Source organism: Rhinolophus sinicus, chromosome 4 (assembly GCF_057876585.1).
Source record: "Rhinolophus sinicus isolate RSI-liver-muscle chromosome 4, RSI-T2T, whole genome shotgun sequence".
Lineage (NCBI taxonomy): Eukaryota > Metazoa > Chordata > Mammalia > Chiroptera > Rhinolophidae > Rhinolophus > Rhinolophus sinicus.
This window is the reverse complement of record NC_142504.1, coordinates 14,113,719-14,127,375: the sequence shown is the minus strand read 5'-3', so window position 1 is coordinate 14,127,375 and position 13,657 is coordinate 14,113,719. Positions and strand designations below refer to the sequence as shown.

Below are 13,657 nucleotides of genomic sequence, written 5' to 3'. Positions count from 1 at the left end.
TGGCCATAGCTTCTGTCGAGCAGCCTTTCCTCATGCAGGTAACATCTCCTTCCCCAACCTCTTTAGGTCCAATGGGGATCACAGCTTCCCCTCTGTTGCTAGAGAACCTTTATTGAAGCTCTTAATCCCCTTCAGTAAAACCCTCCTCAGTGACTTCTTTGGTACGTTATCTGTTTCCTGCCAGGACTTTGAGTTTAGGATGTTTGTGTAACATCCATGTGGCAATGTGTATATGGGGCTGATGTCAGGAGGAAAGCCTGGGCTGGAGAGCTGGTAATTATTAACAAAAGTGCTAGCATAGTTGGCAGTTGAAAATAGCTAATAATAATAGGAAATAATTTAAAACTCAAGGGACAGAAGGTTGGACTCTGAGGAAAATCGGAATTTAAGGGGACAACTGCAAAATGAGAAACCTGCAAATGAAATTGAGGAGTATTCAGAGAAAGAAAAGACTAGGATGCAATTGTGTCATAGAAAGGAGATAGGAAAAAGTTTCAAGAAGGAAGGAGTAGACAATAGTACTAATAATATCGACCTGTTGATTAAAAAGTTTGCGGATTAAAAAATTAGGCTGAAAATTAGGGAAATCTGAGGGTTATTGATCACCTTATCATAGGACCTCTTAGTGAATTGGGGGTGTTGAACTCATTGCAGAGGGGTGAGAAATGAATGGTCAGTGAAGAAGTGGGGATGCAAGGTGAGTGAATATTAGCACATGACTAGTCTGTAAAAAAAAAAATTGTTGGTATATTCCACCAATTCAATTTTTATTTTGAGTCCCCCAATTCTAGTTTTGTCAGGTTTGGCAATATTGTTCAACACTAAGATAGGGCAGGGGATGTTTGGAGACTCAGGAAGATTAGACAGGTCGGGTGGTGGTGTCCACCTACACGTGTCCTCCTACCTTTCCTCAGCTCACAGAAATCTATTTCTAGAGTTGGAGAGGGGCATGCTACCTGTTCTCCATTTTCTCTGTGCCTAAATCCTCTCCCCATGTTGGGGCTTGAGCTTTTGGAAACAAATTTCATAAAGATTTTCCTTCTATATCTCTTCCCCAAGTCAACAAACGTATGGGTTTGATAGGGGGCAAGGGTTGGGAAAGTGCCAAGCTGTAGAATGGGAATACACCAAGAAAAAAATAGGTTACTGTCTCAAATATATTATCTTGTCACGTAGATTTTTTTCTTTACAGAAGTTAAGTTGGGAAGGGAAGAAGAAGAAAAAATAGTTGGAAGAGGATATGGGGTAAAAGAAGGTTCTCCTGGAATGACAGCAATTGTGATTTAAGAAGCACAAGGGAGGGTCCATTGCCTAAAGAGATCTTTCTCATGGATGCATGAAAAACTACCATTGAGCTCATTGCTTCATGCTCACAAGTTTTATTCTGAGATTCTCATACATACATTAAGTCCCTCATAGTCACAGAGATTAATATTGAGAATCAGTTTCCTTATTTTTTCCTGGACAAGATTGCTTGGTACCTGAGGGGTAAGGGTAGTTGACCTTGGGAAAGGGTACCTGAAAGGGTGAGGAAAATGTAGAAAAGGAAGGATTCAAGAAGAATTTTATCTACTTTCGGCTTCTTAGAACCTGCTATATCACACTAACTAATCTCAAAGTCAATTTTCACAATTCACTAATAAAATTATAAATCACTTTCTAAAGATGCTCAACATAAGTACTTAGTAATAATTTCATTTTTCCTTTTGTCCTCGTGGCAGGATCAGATGCACACCATGGTCTCTTCTGGGAATAAAGGCATTTCTTTCATCTAGGAAACCCAATGCTAAATGTCAATAAATCATCGTTCATTAAATTCTACAACCTAAACTATATGTTACCGAAGAAATTCTAGCCCCTATACATCATAATTAACATCAAAGAGCAGTACAAAATTATAGTACAACAAAGAGCTACATGGAAATAACCCTAGCTGGTCATAACTGAATCAACTCACTGAGCAATTAAGAAGAAGAAGGAAAAATAATCAAGACAGGTTCTACCTATGAAGCTAAAGGAAGTGGTGTATTGGTTGTATCCGTCTGGGTCCAATCAGTAGAGAGAAACACACAGTGAGTTCAACAGGGAAAGTTTAATATAAAGACTTATTAACTGGAACAGGGGATTGGAGTAACCAGGCTAGTAAGGAGTAAAGGGAAATCTAAAGACTGTACAAATAGTAGATATAAGGAGCAGACATTACCCCCATGGCTGAGATACGTGCCCAAGCAAGAGCACTGCCAGTACTGAGATCCAGACCTTGGTGAGGGCACAGCCATGGGTCACCGAATGAAAAAGTCTCAAAGAGAATCTCACAGAGAAGTTGTTATGTTTCTAAGCTGGTAGAAGTTATTGGAAAACCACGTTGTAGAAGTTGTTGGACATTCACTATGTGGAACTTACTGGAAATCTGCCTTCTGGAACTTGCGGTAAATTTGCCCTCTAGGATTCGGGGGAAAAGTTGTTCACGATGAAGGATCTCCCTGTAGGCACTCCACCACAAAACTGCCCAGAGGGGAACTGCTGGGGGTAAAGTTGCTGGGTGCTGGAGGTTACCAGCTAGCATGCACTGCAGAAATCAGGAGCTGGATACTGGGAAAGCTGAGTGGGCAGCAGTCACTGGACACAAGTCATATGCACTTCAGGAGTCTGCTGAGTGGGTACATGGGAACCAGGAAGTAGAATCCTTTCCTCTTGCAATGTCTCTCCAGCACCTTCTACTAACAAAGCTGAAATCGTTCCAGCTGGCAAGGGAAAATACTTAAAGGACCTAGATGCATTTTCACAGAACAGATAAAAAGGGTGAATTTAGAACCAAGAGGCAGTCACTTGATAATTGGCACAACAATAATCTCCAAATGTCATCCTCCACCCCAATTTTTAGGCCTCTCAAAAATGTTTCAATGTTTTATGAGGTAGCTGGATATCAATTACTAGATAAATGACTGAACTCTCCAATCATGAACAAAATTCAAATTCCTTTTCATGGATCTCTTGAGATCCAGGCAAACCATGGGATGTGGTCAGAAACCAGGCTAGCATCCATGGGATGTGCATGAATATGAAAATGGATTTGTCTGTCTAGAGCACATTATATATTATATTAATGCAACCAGTATGGGGGGCAGAATGAAGTGGGTTAAGGACGGGTGGGAAATGACTGAGTGGAATAAAGACAATTCTTTTTGGTAGTGAGAAGACTGTGAAGGTGAGTAGTAGCTGGAAGGGAATATGGAGTGAGGGAATTTTTAAAACAATTAAATGGAAGAGTCTTGAGCATGTTGAAAAGAGAATGGGAAGGATCCAGGGGAGTTGGAGGAAAACCTAAGAGAAGTAATGTAGAGTTCCTGAGAAGGTGGGAGGGACTGGGATCTGTAGAAATAAAAACACATTTCAGCCTAAAACTTAGATTACACCTTTGTTAAAAATAACACTTGAGAAGATTATCTTAGTAACATTTTCTTAAGATAACTCTGATTAACTTTGAAAACCATAGGCATGCAAGTGACTCAAAAAATAAAGGTATGTGATGAGAAACACAGAGGAAAGGACCTTGTTGACATTAAATATTTTAAGAATTCAAAGTACTATACTGGCTATTACTCTTCTCAGTAAGATAAGGACGAGAGGTTAGAGAATATTTACATTCCAATGACCTGTCAGTTGCACAAGGAACAAAGAACCCTGTTAGGAGCCAGGTGGGGCAAAGGTCCTACTAAAGTATAAACCTCGGCAGGCTGTTTCATAATATCATAAATTATATAGTTCCTCTCTTTGACAGTGCTAGAAACTTCCCAAGACACTCAATTTTAACGTCAAAGTTTTTGCTTAGTATTCCCAGATATGACTTTTAGTGGTACAGCACGCGATGACCACAGTGTTTGTAACACATTTGTTATAGGAAAATGGCACTTTATCTACAAGATAAATAAAGAAAAAATTAAGGGAACTTAGGGTATTGGAAATAATGTTAGTTAAATGATAGTTCAGGGACTCTGCGTTGGATAACGAGGGAAGTATTAAAAGGAGAAAGCGTAATGGATTAGAGACCGGGATGAGTTTGAAAAAATAGTCACAGTGGGCATATTCGAATAAGCAAGTTAGAAGAGTAGGAGATTGTTGTCAATAAGCAAGATGTTTGATTTTTTTTTTTTTTTTTTTACGTAGGATGTTTGTTTTGAAGGTGAAACAGTTACGGGTGATGACAAGGTGCAATAGTGTGAGCATAGAAATAGTACCTGGTGTGGAGTGGAAGAGATTATTGGATATGAAGGTTTCAAAAAATTAAAAGGCGAGGATGTTGGCCTTTTAATTTTAATCTCATCCAAGTAGATGCTTGAGGGGCTTGCGATGGAGAGGAAGGCTGTGCACTAGGTGATGGTCTTTAATGAATGAGGAAGAGTGACTTGGAAATCAGCAGATGGCAGCAGCAGGGAGAGAAGAGGGGTTATAATTGATTGGCATGCACTTGAAAGGAGCAAAGGTTTTTACAAACATTTGGGACAATAACAGGGAAGCAATAAGGAGCAAGGAGTATGTTAAACCATCTTCCAACATACGGTAAGAGAAAACAAACAACCTTATTTTAGAGTGTTTTGTATCCTCTGTCCAAAACCTACCATTATTCAGATCCCATCTTTAAAAGCTCTCTTTTTTAAACAGTTGTGTATAGCTGTATTATTTTTAAAAGAAATAATCATTTCTAGCAAAGGGAATCTTTAACATAAACTCTAAGGAAAACTGATGTTCCAAAAGATGAGAACAGCCTGTCTTGCCTGCTTTCAACACGTGTAATATTTCGATAACATGCCTATTTGAACTTACTGTTTTCTAATTTTCAACCCATGTTGTACCACCTGATTGTCTCATTTGTGCTCTTTTAATTTTTCTCTCTACATAAGCCCTTTCTTTACATTTTCAGGTCCTTTTAATCTTTCAAATTTAGAGTCCAGTTTCTTTAACAAAGTTATGCTAATTCCAAAATTATTATTTGTCAATCCTTCTTTCTACTTTACTTCTAAGTCCATTTCCTACAAACTTAACACTTCACTTACCATCTTGTAATAACTAGATTTAAAGCAGCTTCAGAAAAGAAACCATGGTTTATTCTTTGTTTTCCCTAGAGACCTAGGATAACCCGGAGCACACAGTAAGTGACCGAAGAACCCTTATCAAGAAGTAGCATGACATGGTGGAAAAGGCGTAAACTGTGGGAGTCATAGATGTGAGTTCAGGTCTGGTTTGCCCTTTTTGTGATTGTGGTGTTAACAAGAAAAACCACAGGCCCAAAACGGCATCACTGGTGCTAAAAGCCCATGATACCAAACCTAGATTTAACACTTATGTAATGTAATTGTAGTTTCAGTCTCTCCCAGGAGTGGAGTTTTAAACCAATCATTCTGAAATTGCCTGATCCACACTAGTGAAGTAATCTGTCTGATAAGACCCCTGGCCTTCCCCTAAGGGAAGGTGTCCTTACCTGAAATAGCCCACTCTTAACCTTCTTAGTCCCACCTTATTTCTGCCTATAAAAACCTTCCATTGGTATAACCCCTGGGAGCGCCCTTCTTGCTAACTGAAATGCTGTCCAATTCATAAATGACTTAATGACGCCAAATAGATCTCCTAATTTACTCAGCTGAATTTTGTTTTTTAACAAATGAGCAAGTTATTTAGCTTTTCTGAACCCAGAGTCCCCTGCAAAATGGGGATAATACCTCACAGTATCTAGTGGAATGCCCAGAAAACACTGTGTACTCCACAGAGGGGAATTATTATTATTTTTGACAGTTTTCTCCCTACTTGACCCCTTTTCCCAAGTTCTTACACCCTGACTCGAAGTCTTCCTTCTATCTCTTCATCAAAACCCTACTAACTTTTAAGAGTATAGGTCTACGTCCTCCAAGAAAAGTATTCTGCTCACACAGCCTATACTGAGTCCTCCCATCTCTGAATATCTTATTTTATACTTTATTTTTATACTGTATTTTATACTTTACTTATATTTTCATGGATTCATTAATTTCCTTCCCTTTGCTATCATAAGTTCTTCTAATAGAGGAACAGTGTCTTTTAGACATTTTCCTAATCAAAACACAGGGTAAGTGGTACGTGATAGGTTAGGACAACTGCCTAGAAACTACTTGGAATTGTAATTACTCCAGAAATATCATAGGATGCTGAGAGATTTACCTTCTAATAATTCTTTGAACTGGTTTGTGATCGCTTAGTCACAATTTTGAAATCCAAAAAGCTTTGAAAATCAAAATTGTTTTAACATTTGGTGGCAAAGCCTATCCTGACCTGAACTCATTTGTCAGTAAAACGTGACCTGAACTCATGGTAGCCAAGTGGCAAAACTTGATCTGAAATGAAGCAAGAATATGTGTTTTATTACTCCTACTGAGTAGTGTGATATTCATATTTTTTTCATGAAAAAAATGTTAACTTGATTAGGGAGTGCTGCCTCAAACCACATAGGATGTCATGTAGCCAAGTATACTTTTCTAAAGTCTGAAAAATTCAGAATCCTCAAATCCATCTGGCCCCAAGGTTTCCTATAAGGGATTATGGGTCCGTATGTTATATAGCCTTAGTATGCTACTATACATATAATAGGCTAATTTAAAAAATTCAATTAAATACCAAAACAATATATATTTATGTTGCTAGGAGAAACATTGAAAATTCAAGGGATTATGATTCATAGGATTAAAGCAAGTTCAAGTTCAAGTTCCTAAATAAATACCTTCATGAGGGAAAAGAAGGTCTAAAAACTCAATAAATCATTAAAAATAACAAAATAAAAATATTTGCACAAAAAATGTTTTCCAATTATGGCTTTTATCAAGCATATTGTTTTTCTGATCTCATTACCTGAAAATTGTAATTAGAAATTTATTACATGTAAATAAGTAATGTGATTAAAAAATACAAAGAGTGACACCTCTGAAAATTTTAGTTATAAAGTTCACTGCTATATTTATATTTAAGGGACAGATATTTCCACTACTAGGAGGTTGCTACCAGTAACACCAATGATTATTGATATTATCACACTATTTTCTTCATCTGTAACATAAGGAAGTTGGGACTAAGTGACCTGTACAGAGTCTTCTGAAATTCTATGATCAAGTAGGATATACAGAACAGGACCAAGTTCAAAGATTTCAATATATAGGAAATAAATCAGTCAGCATATATTGAGAACCTGTGTTATTGAAAGTATTGTAATCTTAATTGTTGAAAGAATGAAAGTATACTTTGTGAAGTTGAAAGTATATGAAAGAGGATTTTGTAGTTCTGTATTTAGACGGTGCTTACCGTTTAATGGGATCTAAGTATCCTTTTTTCACTGGTGATACTGCAAATTTTAGCAGGGTTTTATGGCAACCCAGGAATATGACTAGAACAGAACACACTTGCTTCTGTGGAGTTGGGATTGAAACTGAATGCTTAATATAGGAAGTAAGATATAATAGTCAAAAGTAATTTTAGAAATTATAATTGAACAGAGAAAACAGGACAAAATTCACACAAAATAACACAGATAACAAAAGCAGTTAACAACTCATAGAAATAAGAGCAGAAAGAGGCCGCTGCTGGAGCAAGAGGAAATAGGATCATAGCGCATTAGAACTGACAAACTCCTAGGTTACCCAGATTTTACAGTGAACAAAACCTTGTAAACAAGAACAGGACAGGACCAGGATTTGGGGAGAGAGCCTCGGGCCTAGGGCTTGCGGCCCTAGACGTGTGGTCGCTCCTTCAGTTCTACGGTTCTCGGTAGCATGAAAAGATTCCCTTAAGATCCACACAATGACATGATAATAGTCCATGTACCTCTCGTCTAGCCTTTCCACTTAACTGGAAAGTTTCTTAATAATTAAAGTCAAAAATGCAAATCCAAACTGGCCCTGTGCGACCAGGTCTCTGAGCGAAAACGACAAGGCCGAAGAAAGAGAAGTAGCTGGCTGGGTCGCGGGAAAAAGCGGCTCGGACACGTTAGGGTAAACCCGGTGGCCGCTGGCGACAGGAGGGGTGGGGGCGGCCTTAGCCGGGAGGCGGTTTCAGTGCCTGCGGAAGGGGCGGACCCGTGGCCGGAAGTGACGCGTGCCGGCTTTTGGGCCTAAGGGGGCGGGTGCTATAGCCGGTCGCTGGAGGGAGGCACCGGTGGCGGAAAGGGTTCGGCTGCTGATGGCGGCTTAGGCTCGGAAATCTCTCTAAGACTCTCTCTCTGACCGGGAGCTCCTCACTGGGTAAGTGCTTTCGCCGGCCCCGTGCCGTGTGCCGGGCGGACCGCGGCGGGAGCTCTTGGGGAGCGCGTGAGACGCCCCTCAGCCCCTGGAGTCCAGGGGCCTTGCGGGTCTCGGGAACGGTCTCCGTGGTGACGATGCAGCCAAATGACGACGCTTTCGCTGCGGAGGACAAGTCTTTCCTCCCGGACCGTGATTGTGACGGGGGTGTGGGCAACTTCGGTTCGCAGTGGAGTTGGGAAAAGCGACGGGTGGCCGCTCCACAGGGCGGGGAGGCCCGGGGAAGGCCTTCGCGATTTGGGGGAGGCGTGTGGGACGTGGGCTCTTTGGTCGGGGGCGAGTGACGCGGGGGACCCTCCAAAGGAGAAACGGTCTGGCCCGAGGCTCAGCTCTAGGGTGAGTGTCTCGAGGGCCGAGGGGGCTGCCGGCGTCGTAAGGTTGGGCAGACACCTAGGTCGAGCCCAAAAGGGACGCTCGGGGTTGCGTCTGCGGAGTGAAACCCAAGTGTTTTGGTTTGAGTCGCCCGTGGAGAAGGAGGCGGAGACTCCCTGCGCCGCCTGCGTGTTTGCGGGCCGCGGGCGGAGTCAGCTGTCCTGGCCTGGTCTCCTACCTCACCTGGGACGCGGATTAGTTTCCGCTTTTCTTGGTCTGTGTATACACGACCGCTACGCCGAGTTCCCAGGGATCTTACCAGATCTTACCCGGAGAGTCACTTCTTTGCTTAGGCAACTTTTCTGGATTTCACAACTCTTCCCCCCAACCCGACACCCTGCAAGTCCGCGGTGTGTGGACAAGTCCCGACGTGTGTGTGTGTGTGTGTGTGTATGTGTGTGTATGTATATGTATTGATAAACGTTAATTTATTGGTAATAGTTTTTTTAAAAAAACACTGGCGTTTGACTTTCTCCATTAGGTTTTAGGTTTCACTAGTAGTTGTTATGAATTGCCATTATGTCAGGGATATAGATGGAAAAATAAGTCTTAATATTTCAACTCTGCATTCCGCTAATTGCAAAATGTCTACAAACCGTGCACGAACAATAATTAACGACCATTTTGGGGCTCAATTACAAAATTACTTAAAGATTATTTGACTAAGCTGTTACTCTAAAAGGGGGCTAGTTTCCCTCAAAGTGCTATTATAGAAGGGCCGAAGCCTGGCTTTCGTTCCGTTCTCAGCGAGGATAGACTTGGTTTCTCTTAGGATTACTTGCTCACGTTAGACATGACTTCTTACAGCTTCAGAGAACATCGTATTGTAGTTTTTGTTTTCTAGTTATCACATTCTTAAATTGCACACCTCTGTTTACAATTATGCTGCAGCCATTTGTGTAGACTTAACTGGTAAATACCTTTTTCCTTAACAAAACAGCAGGTATGTTGGAATTCTAAGTTTCAGCCTTTTAAATGGTGCTAAATATTTTTGAAAGATCCTCACGATGTTTTTCTATACTTTTATGGGGGGAATTATCTTATGTGAAGTTTATTGGATTGTATTTTTTTGGAATTTGGATACTTCTAAGTAACATTTTGGCCATATGCAGTTCTGGCTTCTTAAAATTTATTTTGTTCCTTGCAAACCCTCCTATGGGCCAAGATCATAGCTTTTTAGGAACCAAGTTTTAAAATTAAAAAGTAAAAAGTGGTATTAGTGACACCTGGGCAGAGTGTAGCGCTACTCACCTGTAAAGAGTTCTGTAGATAGATTTCTGTAAGAGTGCAAAAAACGGTTCTGTGGCTTTGTTTCTGCCTTGCAGAAAGATTGCTAATAGCGTTTTTCTGGTCTATAAACCAGCTGATCCGTCTTTGTTTGCGTTAAAGTATGAGTAATTGGAAACTAGAACGTCAGAATAGTTTTTCCTTCAGATCTTTGTGTGTCCTATAAGACTGGTTTGGAGATAATTACGAAAGTTCATATATTTTTGAAGATTTAAAAAACTTCTGATAAGTTTGTCAACCATTACTTGTAATGTGTTTTTATTACTAATCTTCATTTGATCTGGTTTTACTATTATGGAAATTTTCAAACATACACAAGAGGAGAACAAACAGTAAAAGGAACCACTGTTTTTGCCACTTGTTTTATCATCCCCTCTAACATTTATTTTTTTCCTCTGGAGTTTTTAACCTAGATATCAGGATATTTCACTCATAATTAGTTTAGCATGTTAATTGATAAGGACTTTGGAAAAAACACAATCACCACAATTGTATTATCACACAGAACAAAATTACTTCTTGAATTCTAATTGTTAGAACTGGCAAATTATATAAAACATTTATTTAAGTTAAAAAGCTTAATTTGATTTTGTATGTTTAATGCAAAGAAGTTTTTAGTATGGTCTGTTTTTTGCTTTAGTTAACTAAGGCTTACATTTTTGGCCTATTCAAGTAAAATGAATATCAGGAGCTACTGGAAAAATACTATCACAAAAGCCAGATCTGTTTTGGTCTTGAAAAAGTTTAAAAAAAGTAAAGATAATATTGAAATGCCTTTCTCCCCTCCAGATTTTTTAGCTAGTTAACTGAGTGCCCACTGCATATTATTTATCTTTTCTTTAAATATCGATAAATCCCCAAATAACAAAATTGGATTTTAGATCAAAGACTTTATAATATAAGGTTTACACAACCTAACATGTATAAAGCAACTCGAGAGATGTTAGGACTTCAGGGAATATATTAGGAAACATGGAAGAGGGCATTGCAGGGAGCATTTATATGCATTTTGGGCTTCGTTTCCCAGCCTAATGTGTCTGGTCCTTTTAATTCTTGACTGGAAAATTTTTAGTTAGCCTCGGCTTGCATCTTAATGTATCCATGTTTCTGGAGATGTACTTTAGAGAATGGAAAGAAAAATTTGTATGGTAAAGCTACTTCCACTTCCCTTTGTGTGTAGGGGCTATTCTCTCCAACACAGTTTGTTCTTTTTCACAGGATGTTGGTGAGGCTACACTTCCCAAGCATAACCACAAGGTGATGCAGTGACTTTGCACATTCCTTGTCCACTGGGTGTGATGTGTGTGTGTGTGTGTGTGTGTGTGTGTGTGTATGTACGTGTGAGCATGAGTAGTATATTAATCTGCCTGTGAGTCACCTTGATACATTGGCATTCCCAGTGAATTTCAGCGTTTTTATAAGCTTGCTCATATTTTCACTCCTTTATCTGTGGAAAGGAAGAGTGAAACAGGAACTGTATGGGAATTAGAAATTTCATTTTACTGTTTAAAGTGGGTTGATTCCTGTTGTAATTACATTGATTTTACATTTATCCATGTTAACTTTTTTACGACTAGAAGGTACATTGGAATTTATATAAAAATAAAGTAATAACAAGAGTGGAATAACTTGTAAAATTTCTATAGTTGTAATCACATTGAAATTTTTAAAAAGATTGGAGTGTTAGGGATTAATGAAAGTTATTAATAGGATGATGACAAATCATTTTACTCTCCAGATTTATAGGCATCATGAATATATTTAAAGTCTGGGTCTTATATTAATATATTAAATATATTAAAACTTGAATTTTGGGGGGAGAGTTTAAAATGAAATTTCATGTTAATATGTTTATTTAAAACAATGAAAATAATACATTAATATATACTAGTAAAAATTCTATTAGTTTAGTTAAATGTCATTTTCAGACATAACCCTCATGAGTAGACTTAACGTATGGTCTGTACTTTTTCGGTCCTTTTTGATGCCTTTATAAATATATATGCACATATAAATACATGTATACCTTCATACTGTTTTATACCTTAGAAACTTTAAAATGAAGTAAAAGTGTAAGGTTGAATAATGGATTTTTAAATTACTGTTGTAATTGAGATTAAACAAAAGTTTAAACTCCACTGCCTTGTTTTATAACAAATAATTATAGTTTTGTTTATTTAGTTTACTTTAGGAAACATGTTAAGTTTTAAGAAAAAAATTTCATTCTTCAACCCCTTCTAGTTGAAAAGTGGGAAACTCATTCTAGCTAGCCTTATTTTCTCCTGAGTATCTTCCTTAGAGAAGTTTAAATATTCACTCTCTTCATAGAAAAATATTACTGATTCGTTTGCTTCAGTTTAGGTAGTTGTATCTATTAGACATTGGTTCAATTGATTTAGCTATAGGCTCTCTTATTGATGTCGTATAATCAGTTGTGAACATTTTTTCCAAACAAGAATCTGGGTGTGTTTTTTCCTTCTTTATGAAGCCACTGACTTGAATAGAGATTATCATTAGTGTCTTCATTAGCATCATGACATTCCCCTGAGCCCAAATTAGCTCAGATAAGTCAAAGAAACAGAATAGAACTCTTCAGTTATTTTAGGCAGAGTTCCCAGTGTTTATAAGTGCTACCTTTTCATTGTCTTGAAGTTTTTGGGTTACCAGCTGGAGAGTATTGACCGTTAAGTTTCCCTGTGAAATAGGTTTGCTGCTAATAGAGCAGAGGTAGGGGAGGGCTGCTCCTGAATGCACACTCTACCTCCGAATTCTGGCAGATCTCAGCTGGGGAGAGCCTAACAGTCAGCCAACCTGGTATTCCACCACAGTGGCTCCCAGGTTCATGATGGACAGCCTCTTTCTGGGATACCCCAATATATTATTGAAGTAAAGTGTGCTTCCAGAAAGTCATTTTTTTTTTTTTTTTTAAACCCTCCTCCTTCCCCAATGATTCTAATACTATCATGAACATGGGTCAGGAATGCAGGCACAGACAGATTAGCATCTGTTATAGGAGCCTAGAACCTAGAGGAGAGGGATGGGATGGGTCAGATTAGGGACGAAAATAATGAAGTTCCAGGGTCCAACATCGAAGCTCTTGGTTGCAAAAGAAGCAAAGCGCTAGGCTGGTTTTTCAGGAGGGTTGATAGTTTGTTTTTAAAAGTTTTTTAACACCCATGTCTTTCTGAGCCATGTTGGAAATTAGTTATCTCCCAGTTTGAGTTTTTATATTTAATCACATTTTAAGGAGGCGTTCCAATATTCAAAGTATATGTCTTCTTAAAAATTATGGCATGTAAATATTCATGTAATTTGCATTCAGTGATACATATTTTCTGAAGGTTCTGTACGTTTTTCTTAATTGGGATCATTCAACTTGTATGATTTATTTGTTTCAGATTCACAATGACATCCTTTCAAGAAGTCCCACAGACTTCCAACTTTGCACATGTCATCTTTCAAAATGTGGCCAAGAGTTATCTTCCTAATGTACACCTGGAGTGTCATTATACCTTAACTCCATATATCCATCCACATGCCAAAGATTGGGTTGGTATATTCAAGGTAAGAAAAACTTTCTGCATATTTCTTCCATCAGGTACTCTTTGTTTTCTTTTAAGCAGGTTGATCAGTAGTTTATACTAGTCTTGTCTTTACTCTACATTAAGGGTCATTTTTGTAAA

At 38.6% G+C, this 13,657-nt stretch overlaps 1 protein-coding gene across 8 annotated transcripts in view; it reads left to right on the top strand.

Annotated features, from left to right (window-relative positions):
* Positions 1-4,321: 4,321 nt before the first annotated feature.
* Positions 4,322-13,657, top strand: part of TAX1BP1 (Tax1 binding protein 1) — a 71,599-nt gene continuing 62,263 nt past the window's right edge. For 4 of the 8 annotated variants that reach the window (XM_074340918.2, XM_074340917.2, XM_019726158.3 and 1 more), the window contains exons 1-2: positions 8,156-8,258; positions 13,373-13,538. In XM_074340918.2, coding sequence (XP_074197019.2) covers positions 13,380-13,538 — 159 coding nt within the window. In that variant the 5' untranslated portion in view covers positions 8,156-8,258; positions 13,373-13,379. Of the gene's footprint in view, positions 4,561-5,123; positions 5,225-8,155; positions 8,652-8,913; positions 9,031-13,372; positions 13,539-13,657 lie in introns of those variants that run through there. The other 4 variants (XM_074340916.2, XM_074340915.2, XM_088797680.1 and 1 more) reach the window with 4 other exon arrangements.